General features: G+C 40.1%; 3 protein-coding genes across 6 annotated transcripts; 1 reads left to right on the forward strand and 2 right to left on the reverse strand.

Moving 5' to 3' along the window:
- Nucleotides 1–4,166: 4,166 nt before the first annotated feature.
- Nucleotides 4,167–7,488, reverse strand: sco1 (synthesis of cytochrome C oxidase 1). Its single transcript, XM_070923454.1, has 7 exons — nt 7,302–7,488; nt 6,649–6,768; nt 5,976–6,066; nt 5,662–5,859; nt 5,480–5,572; nt 4,541–4,656; nt 4,167–4,436 (listed from the first exon to the last, which is right to left on the reverse strand). The coding sequence occupies exons 1-7, from the start codon at nt 7,467–7,469 to the stop codon at nt 4,296–4,298; spliced, it is 927 nt and encodes a 308-aa protein (XP_070779555.1). The 5' UTR covers nt 7,470–7,488; the 3' UTR covers nt 4,167–4,295.
- A 381-nt stretch (nt 7,489–7,869) lies between these two features.
- On the reverse strand, nt 7,870–9,378 carry tmem220 (transmembrane protein 220). The gene is made up of 6 exons (XM_070923904.1): nt 9,270–9,378; nt 9,153–9,182; nt 9,019–9,079; nt 8,642–8,765; nt 8,192–8,251; nt 7,870–8,073 (listed from the first exon to the last, which is right to left on the reverse strand). The coding sequence occupies exons 1-6, from the start codon at nt 9,366–9,368 to the stop codon at nt 7,941–7,943; spliced, it is 507 nt and encodes a 168-aa protein (XP_070780005.1). The 5' UTR covers nt 9,369–9,378; the 3' UTR covers nt 7,870–7,940.
- Nucleotides 9,379–10,789: 1,411 nt separating this feature from the next.
- On the forward strand, nt 10,790–21,549 carry map2k4a (mitogen-activated protein kinase kinase 4a). Of its 4 annotated transcripts, XM_070924009.1 has the most exons (13): nt 10,790–11,203; nt 12,044–12,079; nt 13,070–13,102; nt 15,155–15,257; nt 15,348–15,522; nt 15,622–15,741; nt 15,836–15,955; nt 16,047–16,098; nt 16,184–16,311; nt 19,809–19,886; nt 20,248–20,396; nt 20,605–20,650; nt 20,765–21,549. In XM_070924009.1, the coding sequence occupies exons 1-13, from the start codon at nt 11,053–11,055 to the stop codon at nt 20,876–20,878; spliced, it is 1,305 nt and encodes a 434-aa protein (XP_070780110.1). In that variant the 5' UTR covers nt 10,790–11,052; the 3' UTR covers nt 20,879–21,549. The 4 variants fall into 4 exon arrangements, with proteins under 4 accessions (XP_070780110.1, XP_070780111.1, XP_070780112.1 ...); XM_070924010.1 differs by lacking the exon at nt 13,070–13,102; XM_070924011.1 differs by lacking the exon at nt 12,044–12,079.
- The last annotated feature ends 222 nt before the right edge of the window (nt 21,550–21,771 follow it).

Genomic DNA, 21,771 nt, shown 5'->3' on the forward strand with positions numbered 1-21,771 from the left:
AGATGTATCTGAAGCATATTTAACATTATGTTCACCATTGTCTGTAAAGTCATCTTGAAATCTGATATTTCTGATGTGTCATGTTGGTTCTTTTGTGTTGGCTTGTATTTCTATATGTGGTTGTCCCGGCTCGTCTGCGTTTTGGCTCGTGCCTTTTCTCGTTTTTGTTTTCTTTTGTTTGCCTTCAGATGGAAATGATCCATTTCACTAAATCCGGCATATTTGTTGTTCGGTCCACCACTTTGGTCCGGACTGAAATATCTCTTTTGGATGGATTTCCATTAAATTTTGTAGACAATCGCGGTCTCTATAGAACATATTAATCATATGGTTAGACATGTATCCTAATTACTTTTCCTCTTGCGCCACTGTGAGGTTCACATTCGTGGTTCTGAGTAAAATGTCTCAACAACTTTTGGCCAAATTTCACACAAAAATAAAATGCTGACTTGCTCCAGAACAAGACGCTCCAAAGTATAGCCATGTCCCAATTATCAAGGATAACAATGATAACTCCACAGATCCACTCAGAATCCTTTGAGTGAGTTTCTATTAATGTGTCTCAGTCACCAAACTCAATATAGCTCATGTATGTGTTTTAAGTTCACTGTGTGTCTCTGCAGAGTGAGTTTACTGGAAGCTTAGGAATCAAATAGTGTCAGTAAATGATCACAAACTGGATCAAGGAATGTGACAAGAAGTGACGCAAAGTTTACATTTAAAACAAGAGTCATTTATTAAAACTCAGGTTAACACAAATGGACAATGGAAAATGGAAAGCAGCAATGCATGAAGACCACAAGAAGAGGGCCCTTCAAAAGGTGGAAGAGGTAGATCCAGTAAACTATTCAACACTTCTTGAAGGAACAAGCCATGGGCTTGAGGACGACACACTTTTATCTCTGCTATAGACGGACAGCGTCACGTTTTAAAGAGTGTGTGTGCTTCATTATCAAAAGACAGGCATTATGGGAAATGTAGGATCCATTGTTTGTGGTACTTAAGACCTAAAGATCACTCCATCTCACTTAGAAATACTGCAAGAATGTACTCTATCATGTCTACTCATGACCTGGAAAAACTTGTCCTGTCTTCACTTCTACAATACCTCATTCTCAATCAAACCACATCCTCCACCATCCATCCACACATTTTTATTCACTGAAACAAACCAAAAGAAATCAAGTATTATTTACTTTACACACAAAAAAGCTACCTTGCCTTCCTTTTCTGGACGTTTCAGTCTGCTGGTTTGAACCTCAACATTTTTCACAATTCCTCCTCAGTGCAGAGGAAACGATGAAATGATGAAATGATCATGTGTTCTAGAGGGAAAAGAGCTGTATGATATGGGCATTTTGTCTGGCAGTGCACCACAGACAGTCTAATTGGTGCTGATTTAATAGCCTCTTAATGTCACTTGAAGGTCTGGCAACAGCTGCGATTATAATTGGCTCTGGGTAGACAAGCTCGGCCCGGGCAGGCAGACCACCACGGGGACTTACAGTACGCCGACCCCTCTGTCACGACAGCAAATATGTGTGCGTGGACGTTTGACTGCGAGGAGGCCACGAGATGTGAATTCAAGGGTCACTGCACAAGAAAGAGAAGAAGCAGAGGGAAAATCCCCATCAGCTGGTTGTGTGGGAGAGAGGCCGATGCCTCACCCCGGGGGAAAATAGATCTGACGACGGGTGCATCTGCACAGGATTAGGGGGTCAACGGGAGAGACAAGGACCGGCCCGAGAGTAAAGCTACTGCAAACCACACACAGTATTAATCTCAAAAAGATGGAGAACATCTAATCATCTAAGGCAAGATTCACGTTACTCAAAGGCCAGAGATTAAATCCGGCATCTTCACCGATCTGTGTCACTTGTGAACCCAAACTGCAACAACCATGAAAGCAAGCGCGACGCTACGTTTGGACTGACAGCACCATTGATCGGCCCACAAGCGGGCTGATTGTGGGAGGTGTCGGGGGAGCCGCCCGGAGGCCTCGCAGATCAATCGTTCTGTCAATCCAGACGCAGTTCAGATGCTTTCACTGTTGTTGCAGAAGTAAAAGCGAAGCAGAAGCTGTGTTTTATATGAGAAGTAAAATATGAGTGTGTCTTTATCGGCGTTACATGTAAGTCTCTGTTGAAAATGAGTTGCATCTGGACACAACAGAAGCGAGCGTCGGCTGATCACTTTAAGGTTTCTGGTAATGTTGTGTCTACTGCTGTATAATTTTCATTACTATCTTTGTACAAGAAATTACGTACTTCGCCATTTTATACCCCAGCAAGTGATATAAAACATGCGGCGCAGTAAATCAAACTGCGATGTTGTGAATCTAAACTTCACGACGAGAAAGCTAAATGTTTTTCAAAGGATTAATGGAAGACTGCAGATTTTTAAGGTAAAATTAAGAAATTCTTCCTACAAATGAAAAAACGTAATTCATAAGCAATAAGACTACTGAACACACATTTTGCTGCTTAGCCAGTAGCTTATGTTGGCTAATCTTAGCTAACGTTAACAAACTTCAGATACCGAACATTTATCATTCAGATTTATGACTCTTCTCTACTTTTGTTATCATTATCCAATGTTTTAGCGTTTACCATTATCCCGATTGTGACCAGAGTAAAAGTTACTTCTTCAGCTCACCAGTTAATTAATCTGATGTGTAAAAAGGTTCAGTCGCTTGTGTTTTTAATCCAAACGAGAAATAACGTGTTAACTAGTGAGCTTTAAAGTTGATAAAGGATAACAGTTTCTCATTTAATTCTTGGCGAGAAAGCGATTGAGAATTCCCCAGAAATTTCTTTTAATTTTGTCACTTTAGTTTTTATTATGGAATTAGGAAACAGCTTTTTGAGATTTGTCCCTATGTTTTAATGAGCAGCCTCAATCACATTCAGGACAACAAGTCCAAAAGTAACTAATCTGAATTTCCATGTGTTTCAGAAAGCTTCTTATTTCTGGTTTAATGTTTCCATCTTGTCTGAAAACAAAGTCACAATCAGGAACACAAAGGTCTTTGTGTTTCAAGTGAAACGGTCGAAAGCAAACAGCAGAAAGTCTGAGGAGAGACACTGAAGAGTTTTTAAAAATAATTCATCAATCCAGAAATCAATCTGTTCCATTTTGAGAGCTCCATGCGCCGGCGGTCGGAGCAGAAAGGCCTCCGTCCTCCAGGAATGAGTGTGATGTCTGGCTGCTGAACAACTGCTGTGTTTGCTTTCCTAATCTGATTTCTAAAAGGAGGAACACGACAGGTGTGCAGGCAGAAAAGATATTAATAAATCAATACTGGCTGGAGGCGAGTTCGGGTTAGAATGAATGTATTGTTTCTCTGAACGTACTGGAGCTCCTCCTAAATATTAATATGTCAGGGACGTTAAATTAAACTATTGCTGGAAGTCATCAGCCGCCTCCAGCAAACAGTTTAACGATATTGTCAATCTGTCTGAAAGCGATTCCTCATTACAGGCGCTAAATCTTAAATCTTCTCCAGCTGCTGATCAGCTGACGATCAGCTGATCCAACAGAAAGTGAATTATTTCATCGACTATAACTGATTAAAGCCCAGTTCAAGTGCAGAAGGAACCCAGAAAAGTAGTTCCAGGCAGATATTAATAAAGATATTACACAAATCTTAATTTCAGATTGGGATTAATAAAGTAATCTATCAACCTGGATACCTAGAACAGCCGCTTTTCAACCAAACGGTCTACAGGGGTCAAACTCTGTGTTTCACTAACAATCTCTTTCATGCATTCAAAGTTACTCTTCTTTTTACAGTTTATTAAGCAACAATTAATCTATCAGCAATCACACACATTTTCTTGAGAGCTTGCACTCTCATTCGTCTACATCTCTCAAATGATTTGGTTGGCACGCGTTTTTGGAAAAATAACACAATCCTGGTGAAACTTGGTGCGCTCTGCTGTCGTGTCTTTTATACTACGACCACTGGGAGTCTCCAGAGTTCAGACAACGCACAGTTGTATTTTGGATTTCATCAAAAAATCAAGTTGATTTACAACAATTTGCTTCAGAAATCAGAGATATTGAGCTCATTGGAGCGTTTTTTTCAAGCAGGAAGCAGCTTTATCAAATTGATGTCCATTCAGCAGCAGCGTGAAGTGTATTATGGGTAATAATGGAGAACAACATCAGGCATCAGACCAGTTTACTTCTGCACACCACTCATCACAAGGAATGTTACTGGAGACACAATCAAAATAAATACATGGTGCCAATAGAAGATGGCGGTCGTGATTTAAGCAGACAGTCCACAGCTTTTAATGGGCTGCTGCCTTCTTGTACTTTCTTATATGTGCCGCTATTGAGTTGATGATCTCCACACTTCTTTTGTTTTGTCCAAAATACTCCACAAACTCTCCGTCGGGTCCAACAAGGTACATGATGATCGTGTGATCAACCTAAAGACAACGAGAGGTGGAATTCAGACAGCGATACTTTATTTATTATCTTATGTATTATCCTCATGTTGTTATGAGAAACAATAGAGCCGGTTTTAACTCACAATGTAGTCGTTGTCTTCATCCTTTGGTCCCTGACTGTAATAGACTCTGTAGGATCTGGAAACCTGCTCAACCTGAGCTGCTGTTCCCGTCAGGCCAATCAGCTTCGGGGAAAACTCTGAACAAGAAATGATGCATCTATTAGATTCAATGCAAGTTATCTATTCATTTGTTAATCTGTGGCTAAATAATTGAAATTCATTAGACAACATAGACATGTTTGAGAATAATTAGACATATTGGTGTTTTCGCCCAGTCTTTTACAGTTCTACTTCCTGATTCTCAGTTTCTGGAAAATCTGGGATCTCTCACCATAATCTTGACAAATAAATGCAAATAATGAATCATAAAATGGCATTTAATCTACTTTTCTGTTGTTATTCTTTCATCAGACTGTGTGCAGTTCTTTTAGTGGGACAACAATTCCTCTTGAAAGTGCATCTTTGAGGTGGAAAAATACAACGTAAACGTAAAGCTTCTTAAAAACGTCTTTCCTCTTATCGTCTGGTCACTTTTATAGTGCTGACCTGATGTCATTAATGCGTGCAGTGACAAAGAGAAAAAACCCATCACATGCAGTGATTTCAGTATGCTGTTTTGACTGGATGTTATTGAACATTTAGTTTTAACTTCCAGGCGATCTTCTGCACCTGCTGAATGCTACTCTACGACTGAGGCCTGAAATAATAATCATTTGACAGATTTTGCCCTTTGCTTTCACACTTCCAACAGTTGCATAATAGTGTTCGTGAGGTTTGGAGAAGGTGTCTTTGTTTCAGCACATGATAGTCTTCAGTACACAAACACGGACAGGTATGTTTCTGAGGGAAAGAAAGTCGATTTTGGCAAGAATTCCCAGAAGATCTGAATTCTCCTCATTCAACCCTAGAACTGAACTACAATGTGCTCCACATACATAAAGCAGAAGATGTATTTTGTACCTTTCACATATGCAGCCATGGCCTCCGGTGTGTCCCTGTCAGGATCAATGGTGATGAGGATCGGCGTCAGGTTTGGAAGAGACTTTATTTTATCTGTGGAAAAAACAAATGAGAACATGATGTTTTGAGAATATGAGGATACAAGATGTTACATTTCTCCACATGAAAACAGATTTTATTACCTATTTCATCGACCACTTCAATCATTTTCTCTATTTCATCCGGGCAGATGTCCGGGCAGTGAGTGAACCCAAAATAGATGAGGACCCACTGGCCGAGGAAGTCCTCACTCTTGGAGGGCTTGTTGTTGTGATCGACGAGCGAGAACGGACCGCCCAGCGCTGGTCGACCGATTGATTTGTTCCGCTCTTTTTCAATCACTGCAAAGTTCAACAGTTAACAATTAAACACTTGATTTAATATAAAAAGGAGCTTTATTTACTAAATTCACTTGTTTTACATATTGACTCTGTATACTGAGAGGTAACATACTTACATTCTTCTTTTTCTTTCTTGAAATATTTCATCACTCCAAGCAGAGAGCCTCCAATAGCACATGTTATTGCTAAAGATTTCCATGTCACAGGCTTTTAATAGGAGACAAGGAGAAAACTAAATCATAGAGGAGTCTTAACATTTCTCGGGTATATTTACGCTAAACCCTGGTAATCAATCTGGTTGCTCTTTTCTTCCCAGACTGCCTGAAGCAGACGGTCAGCTTATAAAGAGTTAAGTTCAGAGAGTCTCATAATGATCTTATTTAAAATGTTAGAATAAACTGTAAATATTCTCTCTGTGGTCAGAAAGAAACCTGACTACTATTCATGTAGTTGCAAGAGAGATCAAACCTTCCCCCCTTTGAATAATGGCTGACCATTTCTAACTGGTCGATCAATGACATATTTATTACCAACAACATGAAACACCTTCAAAACCGCTTCTCTAGATACACATAAAAGGCAGTTACTGTTGAACGACAAATAATACCTCGACTTACTGCAGCCTTTAAATATGACAATGCCTTAAAACGGTTCCAAACTTTACAAGGACATGTGAATACTCTCTATTTGAACCTTAAAACTGAACTCACAGTTTAATTAAGATTTAATTTGAGTGAAGTCATGTCAAACTGAGGGGCTGCAACTTTAACTAAAACGTTTGCCACTCACCCCATACGTCTTCTTCTTCTGTCTGGATGAAGGCGGTGGAGGTATTGAAGAAAATGCTCTTGAGAAGTGTTGATGCGGCCATTGAGTTGTTCTGCAGGTGTGCCACTGACTCACCTTCACCTGTTAATGAGTAAACACAGATGTGGTTAGAGCTAAAGCCTTACATTACAATAACTAGACTTTAGTGGCTATAAAACTTAAAAACATCTAGGCATTATGCCAGACTCCATTCAAATATTTCCGTTTTAAGGTGATGTTGCATGATTGAACGACAGTTGGCGTAATAGGAGATGCTTTTTAAACTACATTGTTTTTTTCAAATCAGACAGCTATTTCGGGTAGTATTTCAATAAGTTGTAAGCTGTAAGAAATGTTTCGTCTTATATTTCGACAGTTATCTGCCATAAAAATAGACTGTGATGCAGGAAAGAGAAAAGTATGGTTTTAAGATTAAATTCAACTGAAAGTAATGGTACTTGTAGTACATGGTGGGCTGTACGTTCGCGAAGTTGACAAGTGATTATTAAAGTTTAAAGTCGTACTTTACTTAAGAAGCGTGGCTACGAACTTACCAGCAATACGTACGCTAATTTGCCAAATTTCTAAATGGAGTTTGGTGTTAGATCTGATGTCGATAGCTAGCTTTGACCTACCAGGCAGCAGTGGACTGTACGCGGTGACAGTGTGTGTTTCAGTCCAGTTTCTCTCCGTAAAACGTTGTGTGCGAGTCTGACAGCCTGGGTCTGAGTACACTTTTGTAAGACTTTAACGTTACTGTGAAACAGCCGGCAGCCCAGGCTGTGATATAAACTCAGGGCCATGTTTGGACCTTGACTACTGCAAATGCTGCTCTCAGATCAGCGCCTAGGCAGCCGTTACTAAACACAGGAAATGACGTTTATTAGATCTTCTTCTATTACCCTTTCGGTCCCTGTGCTCTCTGCTGCCCCCTGGAGGGCGAACAATCTTGTTATAAAGACAAAAATAAACGTGAAACTTTTATGATTCACTTTGTTTGTTTTTAAATATTTTATTATAATATTATTTATACATTGTACTTCATTTGACAGAAGATTAAGGTCTAGACTTCAAGATGAAGAAAAATCATGGATATAATAGACTTTAATATAAAAAAGAATAACTGATATCTCTTGTAAATGACTCCAAAATTACACATCAAATTTAACTTTAAAGGGAAAGAAATAGTTTGTAATTGGTTTACTTAAGCAGCATTGTTGGTCCAGGATTTTCAGTCAAAGAACAAAACAAAAGGAATATTTAATAATTAGTGTCTAAATAGCAGTTTTACAATGTGAAGGCCAGTTCGAGCTCAGCTCCTTATTGATATAGTAGTAAAACCAGGCCACAAAGGGGAAGACTGTGATGGCAACAGCTGTTGAGACTCTGAGCATCCCGACTGGAGCCCTGACAGAAAAGAGTGCAATAAAGTTTACTAGGAAAAACACATAGTGGATAAATCATTCAGACAGAGTGTGAAGAAATGAAGGTTGTGAGAATAAAGATTTGAAATACGTTGTTTTACCTTCCAGAGTGGCGACACAGAAGAAGCCAAACAACCGTCAACATGAGACCAGAACATTCTCTGAAAGGGGAAAATCATATATTTTTGTTTTTACCTGAATCAGTTTTCCTCACATTTACATGAGCTATTTTTTCTACTTAATACAGTGAAGCATCGTAAGCATTTATATGTATATATACATACTTATGCTCACATACAAATCTGTATAAACATGTATATCCAAACATAAATTATTACACATATTAATTTAATTTGTTAATTTGTGCTTTTAATTTGCTGAACTAGTCCTTTCCTATCATAAATAGATTTTAATGAGTAAATACAAGAAAGGAAATCAGAGATGTCTCTAAAGATTTTGATGTGCAAAAATGCACATACAAGTCTGGCATGCTTGTTAGATCAGACTTCACACCTTCTTTAAGGAAAGAGTCCAACATTAAGACGGTCTACCTGCCCTCCTCCTGCTGGAAGATCTCTGTGATTCGCTCTTTATAAAGTCTCCATCCCAACATGGCAACAACAGCGCTGCAAATCATCACATGGAGATCAGCAACACGCCTCCAGGGCAAAGTCTCTGCGCAGAAGACAAGAAAAAGCATGTACATGTCAGTACTGTGGTTAAGGTTGAGCTTTACTGAGCTGTACAGTCATGATAAAGTCGCTTGGTGGCGCTATCAGCACTGCAAATATGCAATATGCAAGTGTGGAAACTCTCAGAAAGTAACTGGATTGTCATTTTGGTTTAGGTTTTCTTCTTAACATGTGCAATTAATCGAGTAAGGTGACATTAAAAAACTACGACTACAAATCCAAACCTATTTGCCTACCTGTCACGTGGGGTTTGAAGCCAACAAATAGACACAGGACTGCAGGAACACCATAACCCACCTGGAAGAGAGAGGCGGTGTAAATAACAAATCACAAGAGAGGCAAATAAAATGCGAAATGTTTGTAATCTTACCATCCACAACCCCGCGTCTGGATCATTAATCTAAAGTCAAGACACAACGTTTTCTGGTGAATGATCCGGATTGATGAGCATGCAGAGAAATGTGTAGACAAGAAATCAAACGCTCACCTGAACATATGTCGCAAGAGCGAAGAATAAAGACATAAAGGCGTTGCAGACTTTCCAAATCACAGAAAGCCAAGACTTCTCTTTACAAACTTCCCCCATTGTTGTTTCTAACCTTTCACTTCCCCGCCCGGGCGTGCGGGACGTGAAGTTATCAGTAAACACACGCACTGACCCCCTAGTCCTGCTTATCAGAAAACACAGCGGGGGTTCGTTTGATAATAACTACGACTTCTGCATGTTGCGCTGAAATGTTCGGACATAAACCACAATTGTCACATTATTGAATGCCACACGCCCCTTTTGGACTTCATTCAGGCGCACAGGCCCTCGTTGTAGACGGATGTTCAATGATCTCTGCTGTTTAGCCGTCAGCGCTCAGACACAGTCCTGTGATTATCACACTGTTATTTAAATTCAGCTCTCTGCGGATGCGGAAAATAGACCCCATACGCGTCAACTTCCCTGAACTACATTGGTTTATATCTTGGACATGTTTTGCGCTGGCTGCTCCGTGTAACAAAACGAGCGCATATTCTCCACGACCGCAGTGACGTCAAGGTTGCCTCACTGATGAGATATCACTTCCGATATCTCTTTACAAAATAAAATCATTATTGACTGTATATTCTACGTTTTCTTTATGGCTTGTAATAAAATGGTAATCAATCAATCCGGTATTTGTTCATATTTTTTTTATTACAGAATGGCCCATTTTAGAATAAGACATATCATATTATATATGTATATAGATTATATATAAATATATATATATATTTTACCTTTATATTTTTTACGTTTGTTGTCAGCACCATCAGACCACGGCAAATTCCTTGTAATGTATGTTATTTGGTAATAAACAGTTTCTGATTTCTGATTACAGGATTATTATAGTATTTGTATTTGTATTTCACACATTTTCTTGTTGCACAAGGTCAAAAGGATAAACACACACACATAAAGGAATGAAAAACAATAACCCTACCCTCAGAATAGTAGAGAAGCACTGATTGCTTGAGGCAAAATATTACAACACGTGCATGTGTATTAGGAAATATGCAAAGATGTGTGCAATTACAGGCAGTTAGAGAGTTCAAATCAAAGGTTTGATTGCATGTATTTAGTTGTCACTTTTAAATTCTGTTTTAAATATATTATATATTGTTTATGTGTATATACTATATGTGAATCACATTTATAGTATACATATATACAGTAATACACACCCATATTAAAGATATTGATCTCTTGTATTTTTATCCATTTATTTATTTATTGTTATTTCATTATGGTGTATTTATGGTCAGTTAGCATGACATTTTTTCAGGTAATTATTGATCTTTTTGATCATGTGGAGGTCTGGCGTGTTAGGGTTTCAATTCCAGTACCTAGACTTTCTTACATTTTGAAATAAACACTACATAACATCCGGTGTGGTCTTGGCTAACTGTCGCTGGCTGCGGGACGCTGTGGGTGTTGACATGTCAGTGTCAGTTGGTCAGCTGATTGCGGGTCGTAAAGCTTCTTGGCTAGTACTGCTAGCCAGCTTAGTTAGCTTAGCCTAGCTGGATGTTTGTGTTTGTTAACGTTACCATATAGGTATCTTTTAACGTAGCCCAAAACTTCTAAAACATCTTAATAATTTGACGCATTTTAAACTGTTCGACAGTCGCCACCCGCTTGTTTTGCGGCCTGGATTTGCCGTTAGCGAGGCGGTAATTATTGTGGCAGAGAGGGAAGGGTGAAGTTGCTCTCCGTGTATCTGCATTGCAGCCCGGTGCTGCTGATGGAATTCAAACACACAACAATGGCGACTCCCAGTCCTAACAACTCAACAACACCTAGCAGCCACAACAGCAGCAATAACGCAGGATCTGCAGCTAACCACCATCACCAGTCCCAGTCTCAACACATCACTACAATGAGCAGCATGCAGGGTAAGTGTGGGTGATGTTAAAAGATCTGCTTGTAGCTGGGAGCTCACATTCTGCTGCAGTGAAGGTTAATGTTAGCAGGGCTAGCCGTGGGAGGCTCAGGCTACTCCCAGGACCGAAAAATGATCCCCACAGGACCGGACCTGTGTCTTTCCCGAGAGGAACGTAGCCTCTGATTTTTAATTGGCATTGATCATTTGGTAAATAAAATGTTTTCTTGATATGTTACTAAATGCATTTAATGTCCTTGGTACCATTTTGACATTTTGTTGCCCCGTTACATTCTGTATTCTCTTGTCTGGGGAAAATCTCGCCAAACCCCGTTCCAAAAAATGTCAATTATAATGTCGCAGCTACGGCGACATATGTCATAGAAGCCAATTAAAACACTTTCTTTTTTAAATCTTACAAACCGTAAAGATACACTATTCCGCATAGATTTAACCAGTGTGTCATCGTGTATTTGCGTTTGAGCTCCCTTGACATTCATGACGTCTGTTATACCTAAATTAAGCTTCATTCTTCTTCCACACAGATACAGCGGGCTGCACTTCTTTGAAATGAGAGATATGTTAGTGTTAAATACGCCGAATTTATCAAAACACCTTCACAATACAGCAAGACATCGTGTGAAGTCATGTTACAGTGGGTGTATGTTTGTTTGGTGGGTTTCCTGCCATTCTTTACAACGTTATCATGCGTGACTGCATGTATGTATCTGCTTGTGTGGCTGAGCTCAGTGAAGCCTGCAGCTGCTCTCTTCTTCACTTCAAGCACAACTAAACCAAATGTTCATTTCAATGCTGTATTTTTGTACAAACAACGTCTCATTTTGACTTTCAGAGTCCAACACCTGCTGGAGATGTCAGAGTGAAACAGGTAGCTACACACTTCATTGACTTAGTAGAGCAGCTTAATTAGAAATCCAGTTCCAGCTTTCAGTCTGTATACAAGATGACGAGTTCTGAGAAGAGTTAACATAACTCACAGATCAAGTATAATGCGCCATTAGATTTGGTGCTTGATTTAAAAGTCCTGAATGATGATGTTAAATATAGTTTGTATAGTTAGCCCTTTGGTTGATTTGTTTCTTGATTTAATGTTCACATGATGGTTCAATCAATATAATTGGATTTATATGTGAGATGCATGTTGAGTTTATATCCCCGGTCCCCCTTTTTATAAAGGTAATTCATTCTAATAATCTTTTGATTTATTTGATTTTATAATCGTAACTTATCAGGTGTCTGACATTTAGCCCTGTTGTGTAATCCTGTGCTATTAATCACGTTTCCCTGACCATATTTCACCTTTTACCTTAATGCTGCTAACTAATGATTCCTAACTCCTGACATGGTGCTGAATGATGGTGAGCTGTCCCAAGAAAATGTTTATTAAACTGTAATATCTTTTCCTTCCAAAACCAATTTATGATGCTGATTCATTCTCACTTGTAGATCCCCCCTTTTTTGTTTTATCTTCAGGTCATTTTTCCTCCTTCTTTTGTCCCACTGACTGACACATGACATACTTCACCCCACTCAAGTGCTTGTAGTTGTTTCCTAAATGTGTGTGCATGCTGATGCATTACCCTCCAGATGATGCATTGAACCTGCGATTTAATACCCCAGTATGTCGACACGTTAGCAAAGCAAGGCCAATTTCTGTGATCATTTGTCAACCCTAAACCTGCAGGACTCCTGTTAGTCCTGGTGTGTTGGGGTGAAGTGGACACCCTTTTGTAGCAGGAAGATCTTAGAGAGGGGAGGTTACATTAAGTCTCCGCAGTCTAACTAACAAGAAGACATAACAAGCTGGCAAACTGAAGGTGAAATATGAAGAAAATAAAAGCTGTCTTCTCACCTCTAGGGTTTCAGATAAACCTGTCTGGAGCTCCCCCAAGTAAGCCAAACCTCTTTTGCTTCAGCACCAACAGTTCTCATCCCTTTGTTTCCGCCTGACAGTCTGGTATGGGGGAGTCTGTCCTGCTGCTCTCAACTAATCCAAGTCAAGACTTCTGATGGGTTCAAGTAGGCTTGTGCCGGTAGCTTACAGGTCCATGCTTAATGTGACTTTACAAAGAGGTTTAAGAAATCACTGCATTTTGCACATCAATTATTGACTCTGTGCTGCCCTGAAAGTGCAGTTTACTGTCCGACTGACTAAACAACTGTCTAGTTACAGATGTATTTGTCCTCATCGGCACAAGCCTAACAATCAGAGCTTCCATTGATATTTTGGCACAAGATCGTCCGATTTCTACCCCTCTGTCCTCCCTCAGTGTGATAGAAGAGAACCTACTAAAGAAACACTGTCTTTTCATTAATTAAACTCCAATTAAATACTGTAATGGAAGCTCTACGTCTCTGGTTTTCAGTGTGTGACTAACAAGCAGAAGTAGTGCCTGTAGTGTTGTCACATTACCTTTTTTGTTTTCAACCGGTTTGTCTCTTTTTTTTTCTTTTTGGCATGGGTGCACTTCAGCATAGCACTTGCTTGTCGAGACAAGATCCACACAATCGAGAAGTTGTCATTTCAATTTAAGCCTATTGGAATTCAAGTGCACACATTCTTGTGGTATTTTGGGTGGAGCGAGCGTGGAGCGCTTTTCTACGATTTGAAGGTGAAATCAAAGCAGTTGGCCTTGAGAAGCATGTCATGTATTAGTGTTTTCTTTCTCCCCTGTTTTATGTTTACGTGTGGGTTGGTGTGTCTGCACTGTGAATGTAGGTGTTTGGGATTTTAGCAGCATGCTACACTTCTGTTTCTGCATCAAATATAGGATTTAGATATTTCTGTATATGACTGTGAGAAAGTGGTGAGCACATTCAGTTCTACTGAAAGCCTTAAAGCAGCACGCTGATACATGTGCCGATAAATAGTGGAGGTGTTCAAACAGTTTCTCAATTTGTTTTCCATATTATATTATATTATATATTCAATATGCTAATATAAAAAGCACAATAAAGATATAGAAATATATTGTGATAGAGGATCACCCACTCTTAATATAAAGACTATATGATATACCAACCTACTTGACGGTGTTGTTTTGCAAATGAAGCTTCTCTTGAAGGGTGAATAGCACCCATTGATTCTTGAAATGATGAGTAATGTGATGCGTAAGAGCTATAATTGTTAAAAGTCTTATTCTTGTTTAGAAATCCCATGAAAAGATCAAAACTAATGATGTGTTCGTTCGTCTGTGGCTCTCAGCTCACAGCCCATTGGTTCCGACTGAAGACATCTGAAAAAAACAGCCTACAAATATATAGTTTCATTAAAAAAAGTAATTTCCTAAAACAGCTGCTCACTGTAACAGGATGTCACTCAAACAGGAGGAAATAGTGCATTTGTTGGGGACTACTTTCAGTGGCGGATGAATCCACATTTGGTGCTCTAGTGAGTATTTGGGGCAGCAGGAGGGTGTGTGTGGGACTGAGTCAAGATAAACTACAGTGTGTGTGTGTGTTCATGGTGATGAAGGAAACAACAGTGAGGCTCACTGATGAGGTTTTAATAGTTTTAACAACAATGGAGCGCTATGCCTCAGAGGATACGCACACAACACTTGTTAGCAGAATCAGTTGTTGGTCTTTTCATGGGATTTGTTGACAGAGTTATCCAAGCCTCGTAGGTGAGTATATTTTTGGAAATATGACAGCAAATCTGGAATGTATTTAGTAAAACATCCATATATGGTGATGCAGAAGTTGCCAGTTTGTATCCCCTTGTTCTATGGAAAGCATGACATCCATGGATTTGAGTAAATTTGGTTAAATTTACTTGTCTCCTCGTTCCCTCTGTTATCTCGTTTTATGGTTTGTGTCGTTTTCATTCACTCATCGTTCGGACCTTTCATGTGGGATGAGTTTACTTTTGGTCTTTCTCAGTCCTCGACATTTGTGGCTTCACGTGAGATCTGATCACATCACCGTTTCTTTTCCCGCTCAGGTAAACGCAAAGCCCTGAAGCTGAACTTTGCCAACCCTCCGATCAAACCCACGACTAGATTCACACTGAACACGGCGGGGCCGCCCTTTCAAAACCCGCACATGTGAGTAAACCTCCATCTGTTTGGGGGAAAAAATGAATAAATCCAGGGTTACTGTTTCTCTTAACACACACACACTCTGGTTTGTGGCAGAGAGAGGCTGAGAACACACAGCATCGAGTCGTCAGGAAAGTTGAAGATCTCCGCGGAGCAGCACTGGGACTTCACGGCCGAGGATCTCAAAGATTTGGGCGAGATCGGCCGCGGGGCTTACGGCTCCGTCAATAAGATGGTGCACAAGCCGAGTAACCAGATCATGGCGGTCAAGGTGATTCACCTTGGACGTGTGGATGTCCGGAGGCAGGTTAAAGACTTCACGTGGACTCCCATGTCTGTGATTATACTGTGTGTTGTGTTTGTTTCACAGAGAATTCGGTCAACGGTTGATGAGAAGGAGCAGAAGCAGCTGCTGATGGACTTGGACGTGGTCGTGAGAAGTAGTGATTGTCCTTACATCGTGCAGTTTTATGGTGCTCTGTTCAGAGAGGTGAAACAAACTCAGCTTCTCCTTAATAAAGCCATATATTTTACTTCACTCAGGATTATTTCTCAGACTCATGACTGGATCTCTTGTGTTTCAGGGTGACTGTTGGATTTGTATGGAACTTATGGCTACCTCGTTAGACAAATTTTACAAATTTGTATATTGCTCATTAGACGACGTGATTCCAGAGGAAATATTAGGAAAAATAACATTAGCTGTAAGTTTTTGCGACCGTCATGTCCCACTTTTCAAAAATAAAGAAGCCCAATCTTTGACTCCTGCTGCTAAACCCTTTCTGTGTTTCACAGACTGTGAAGGCACTTAACCACTTAAAAGAAAACTTGAAAATAATACACAGAGGTAAGACGATAGCAGACGCTCTCTGAGTCTTATTCTGCACCTGCAGGTGTCTTTTCATCTCCTGTCTCTCTTCACTTCCCCTCAGACATTAAGCCGTCAAACATCCTCCTGGACAGGAACGGCAACATAAAGCTGTGTGACTTTGGCATCAGTGGTCAGCTGGTGGACTCGATCGCCAAAACCAGAGATGCAGGCTGCAGACCCTACATGGCAGTAAGTAGCGCTGAGCTTGTGAACGCTCACAGCAGGTAGAGATGAGAGCTGGGATGCTGAAAGATCGTAACATTTTGTGCTCTGTTCTCACACTTCTTGGCTAGTTGACCAGCAGGACAAAAAACACCTTAAATAGTGGATCTGAAAGGATATGAATCAGAGCAGGTGTCTGACTCGTCTGCTGACACAAGACCGTGTGTGTATAAGACCATCCCTGATGAATCAGTATAGCTGGTTGAAATGGTGCTGACGAACAACACTGAATGATCAAACCTTGACGCAGAGTTGTGTTAACCTGTTTACCTTAAAAGGTCCAGTAGTGTAATGCACCAATACGTTTTTTAGCTTCACAGTTAAACTGTCCTCTGAGGTCAGTCGCTGGTAATACTCTCTCCTCTGTCTGTTCGCTTTGAAAATGCAGAAAGAGTCTTGAAATGCCAGCAGCAGTTTTTGATGTTTGAGCCAGAAAGTGAGTTTTGAACGACCTGCAGATGCTGGACGGTGTGTGGAGCAGGAATATCTTTATTCCATTAACTGACCTGGTGTGTTTGCAAAAGGAAACTGTTCTCATGACAGTGATGGTTTGAGTGTAAATGACGTGATTTCATTTACATTTAGTCATTGATTTGAAGGAGGACTCCAGCGTTATATATATATATATATATATATGAGAGTTTTGGGGCTGGTGAACGGCAGCTCAGTGATCTGTATTGTTGTAGTAAAATAATGATTATTAGCTGCTTGTTAATGAGACCATGTTTTTGCTGAGCAGCCACTGTGTGTGTTGTGTATTCGTGCTCACACAACATAACTGAAGAGCAGCAAATCTTTGGCAGTTCAAAGAGGTGATCTCACCGCGGCGGCGTCATCATCACTCCAGGTTATTTTCTGTTGTGGGGTTACGTCAGCTGGGGGCACCTCCTCCTCTCAGCCCCTCTGGTCTCTCCACAGCAGTTTCCATTCTAAATTTGGTGAGGCACTATCACGACCCAGCGGCACACCTCCACCACACACACACACACACACACACACACACACACACTCTGCCCTCTGAAAGGCCTAGGAGCTTCATTCATGAGGTGGTTTGAACCAAGTCACCCAGGAGCTTCCCACGACTCTGAGCTCAGACGGCAGGAATCTCAGCTCCAGTTTCTTGTTTCCAGCTGGCAGACTCTCCAGGTGTTTGATCACTGCGCTGCTGCTTACAGCAGCTTTAATGACGTAGAAAAACTGACCTCAGTACAGCTGGGGAGCCTGACTTATTGTTTGGATATGTGGTTACAATAGAGTAAAGACGACATGCTCTTTACCTCAGGCAACATCCAGGTGTCGGTGTGTGTGGAATTTAGATTTTACAGAAGCAGCAGCTCTTATTCACAACTTTTTATGATCGTGGTGACAAAAGCTGCTGCACTCGATATTCGTACACATCTGTTTTACAGCTGGTTACACACAGTTTTCTATACTTCACTTCTTCAAAGCTCTTCACACAGTTGTGTTCGACAGCATTTGTCTCCCAGCAAGAACAACGTTGTCACTCAGAACACGGTGGCACCTCTTTACTGCGTGGGTCACAGTGTTTGTTACAGAAATGAGTGCTGCAATATGCTTCAGTAATGCTAAACGAAACGAACTACACATACATGTACTGTACATAGGATAGCTACTCTTCTTCACCTTCTGTCCTCACCTGCACCAATCACACGAGGCGCTCAGTGTTGTATTTTTACTTTCCCATTATTTTAGATGTAGATGCAGCAGAATGAAGCAAATATATTGATTATGTTGTTTTGATTGTGGGAAGACATTTGTCAGTACAAAGAACTGATGCTGTTTAGGGTTTAAACTAATGATTATTTTCATTATTTTGATTAAACGATTAATCATTTAGTCTATAAAATGAGGACAAATGCCCAGCGCCCTAAGCGTCCCCTTCTAGTTGCTTATTTACTTTTAACAACAATTAAAAAACCTGAAGAGATCAGTTGATAATGATGAAAATCCAGCTTGCAAATGTTTGACATTTTTATTCAATAGATTACTTTACAATTAAGTGATTATAAAAATAGTTGTCTAATCGTTTCCCCGCTCATGCTGTTTATATGTTAAGCCATTGATCTGATTGTAGAGACTAAACACTTGCAGTCCTGGCAGATGTGAGTTTGCTCTCTGCAGCAGTCGGCTGCAGTTCCATAAAGACATCAGTGCTGCAGCACAGACTGACCCACTCTGCCGGTGACATCAGCATCTAAATCAGGCCTGTAAATGGGCCAGCGAGGAGCTTCCTTCTCTCTGCACGGCAGCAGGAGGTTTCTGCAGCCTTCGACACACCTCATTACCGCGTCTGCTCTGTGGCCTGTGATGAACCTGAGGGGAGGTTGTGATTGACAGAGTTGGCGGTGGTGGTTTTGTAAGGCATGCAGAACAATGCCGCAGTCCTGAGAGGCAGGAATGAGGGAACGTGCTCCTCGCGTCTGAGCAGCTGATGGCATCTTGTTGTGTAGGTGAAAACATGCCCAGAGGGGACGAGCTGGTTGGGTATTCTCAGGAGTGAGTTTGTGTAGCGGTGGATTTTGCCTGAACACCTGTTTCTTTCTTATAATGTACTCTGAAACTCTCACACACACTTTTTACATCATAAACATCTCACTCATGGTAAGTTGTTTACATCCTTTGTACTTTCCAGGTGTATGGGTTTCCTAGCTTTGAGGCTTTCTTTCTCTTCATGCTGAGAAAAGATTTGAAGCCTCGGGGCTTTAAATCAAAGGCGCCCAGTGACATCTGGTGCTGTGCAAAACTTAGAGCAGGTCTACAAGACTGCGCCCAAAGCCCTGCAACACCTCTCTGAAGGTTCAGTCTCATACGCAATAAAAGTGCAGGAAGCTTTAATTATTAAATCTATAATACTCTTGTTTAGAAGTGCTGCAGTAAATACACACATTATTGTGCAATATACAGTTGTTAGTAAATGCATTGTCCAAGAAGCCTGTTTTTATTCATATTAATGTACTTTCTTTGTGTGGCGTTGTCACTGTGTAACTTCAAGGTCAATATTTATGTGACATTTTCAGTCACAATATAATGTGATTGGAGATAGATATATATTAGAATATAACTTTTATTACTTGGCATCAGTGGGAAATCTTCCCACGTAGTACTAATGATTACATCTTTTTACTCTACATTTCCATATTTTTTGTCATCAGCTTCGTCACAACGTACTTAAATAGACTCACAGGAGTGAAACAAGCTTTGGATCTTCTGCCGAGTTAATAAGTAACCGAGTTACTTCAGTAATAATGAGCCAAAACGTGTTTAAAGTCTCTTTTTGCCACAAGAACTCATCTGTGGTCATATTTCCTTCCTGCTCAAACTGTATTCTGGTCACTAAAAAGCACACGTGGTTTTTCAGGATACGTGAAACACTTTGATTTTTTTTAGCTGTTTATTATTGTTTCTAAACCCAAACTTTAATCTGTTTCCTGTTTAATTTTCAGCCAGAGCGAATAGACCCCAGTGCGTCCAGGCAAGGCTACGATGTCCGCTCAGACGTCTGGAGTTTGGGAATCACACTGGTGAGTCTTAATATTCATAGATCCTCATATAAGATCAGATCCTAATATAAAGTATTAATATATGAATAAACACAGCTGGACGTCACATACTATGAAAGTGTTGGCAGAGGTGGTCCTGACGTATCTTGATCAACTTAGTTAGTAGATTCATTTAAAATGTATTCATTAATGGATGAATAATTTATGGAATTAACTGTGAGAAATAGCACCTCTGCTCTTTTTGCCAGAAGCTTAATGGTTTTCTTAATGAAAGTGTGTTAATGTTTAATGATGTTAGTGGAGGTGGTCTTTATTTCAGGCTCTAATGTTATTTCACACCTGATTTGTCCTGATCATGTTTTATGTACATCATGTGTTTCAGTATGAGCTGGCCACGGGGCGGTTTCCCTACCCAAAGTGGAACAGTGTGTTTGACCAGCTGACCCAGGTGGTGAGGGGAGACCCGCCACAACTCAGCAACTCGGAGGAGAGGCGCTTCTCTCCCAAATTCATCTCCTTTGTCAACGTGTGGTGAGGAAACACTGCTGTGAATTCAGCAGCAATAAGCTACCGTTGTAAAAATGGAAAAAAAAGAGACTGTTTTGAATTAAAAGATGTTCTCAGTCGTTTCATGGAGGACAAACTCCAGCTGCTGCTTGCTCTTGTGTCCCCCTGGTGGACAAATGGCTGAACTGCAACCCTCCTCCTTTTAACACTTTATTTTTCCTCTTTTCTCAAGCCTTACAAAGGACGAATCAAAAAGGCCAAAGTACAAGGAGCTACTGGTGAGTTATCATGAACTCTTTAAAATGTGTTAAACGGACTTAAATCCATTCTGTAGAGGTTTTATTTTGTTGTACATTTTGCTGATGCGTACATTTCCTCTTTTCCACTCACAGAAAGACCCGTTCATCCAGATGTACGAGGAGCGCTCGGTCGACGTAGCTGGTTACGTCTGCAGGCTCCTGGATCAGATGCCAGCGTCTCCCAGCTCACCTATGTATATGGACTGATAGCAGGACAAGATAGAAACACATCAATAAATATACACTAGTCTGCAACAATAAAGACATAAAAAAAAAAGACAACAAAGTAAAGAAAACAAATCCTTGTGTAAATTTGCTTGGTCCCCTTATTGCAGTGTTAAAAGAGAATTGTAAAGCCTAAAAAACACCATTTGCAATAAACGTGGTGTTCATTTCAGTCATGTCTGTATAATATATCAACGTTAAACACTTCTGTTTCTCTCTTGTTCACAAAAACACACATGAACGCACAGTCATGTAAGTATAATAGCAGCTGAATCAATCAATCATGGTCTTGACTCATCTTGATGAGGATGCATCTCAGTGGTTAGTACAGTGATTTAAAAAATAAATAAAAAGAAAATAACCTGGAACTTGTATTTATAGAACCAAAATCTTGTGGAGTATTTGATTTGGAGCTTCTTCAACATACTGGAATCATGCTCTTTGTGAATTGTCCCACCTCTTCCATGTATGTAAATGAAAGCATTGTGTTTGGTATCTTAATGGAACTTTGCTTCTCTGGGTATAAAGCAGTTTAAAAGTGTTGGTGGTCAGAATCATGTTAGACCTGCAGTCCAGTCAGTGCTGAGAGGCTGCTGTCCTCAATGTGCAGTGGACTATATGCTGATATATGAATAAAGGAAGAGAAAGGAAAAGTGTGTCGTCTCTTTTCTTAACGTAGTTAATACGGGGATTTGTATCTGTGTATTCTGAAACCAAATATTGCTTTAAGATAAGATAATGGTGTATTGATCCCTGAGGGGATATTCAGGTTACACGGACAGAAATAAGTACAGTAGAGAAAGTCAAAAAAATACATAATTAGAAGTAGATAATAAACAAGTTAAGCAGTATACATGCAATGTTGTACTTTAATC

Source organism: Enoplosus armatus, chromosome 17 (genome assembly GCF_043641665.1).
Source record: "Enoplosus armatus isolate fEnoArm2 chromosome 17, fEnoArm2.hap1, whole genome shotgun sequence".
Lineage (NCBI taxonomy): Eukaryota > Metazoa > Chordata > Actinopteri > Centrarchiformes > Enoplosidae > Enoplosus > Enoplosus armatus.

Bases quoted from the DNA above. Each gene is read 5' to 3' on its own strand.
- tmem220 (XM_070923904.1), bottom strand. From the start codon at position 9,368: ATGGGGGAAGTTTGTAAAGAGAAGTCTTGGCTTTCTGTGATTTGGAAA. The intron at 8,766-9,018 runs GTAGGCAAATAG...TCTTCTGCGCAG, and splicing joins CTTCAAACCCCACGTGACAG to AGACTTTGCCCTGGAGGCGT. The intron at 8,074-8,191 runs GTAAAACAACGT...CTTTTCTGTCAG, and splicing joins CTGTGTCGCCACTCTGGAAG to GGCTCCAGTCGGGATGCTCA.
- sco1 (XM_070923454.1), bottom strand. From the start codon at position 7,469: ATGGCCCTGAGTTTATATCACAGCCTGGGCTGCCGGCTGTTTCACAGT. The intron at 6,769-7,301 runs GTAGGTCAAAGC...ACTCATTAACAG, and splicing joins GTACAGTCCACTGCTGCCTG to GTGAAGGTGAGTCAGTGGCA. The intron at 5,573-5,661 runs GTAATAAAATCT...TTTTTTCCACAG, and splicing joins TGAAGTGGTCGATGAAATAG to ATAAAATAAAGTCTCTTCCA.
- map2k4a (XM_070924009.1), top strand. From the start codon at position 11,053: ATGGAATTCAAACACACAACAATGGCGACTCCCAGTCCTAACAACTCA. The intron at 13,103-15,154 runs GTAAGCCAAACC...TTTCCCGCTCAG, and splicing joins CCTGTCTGGAGCTCCCCCAA to GTAAACGCAAAGCCCTGAAG. The intron at 20,651-20,764 runs GTGAGTTATCAT...TTCCACTCACAG, and splicing joins CAAAGTACAAGGAGCTACTG to AAAGACCCGTTCATCCAGAT.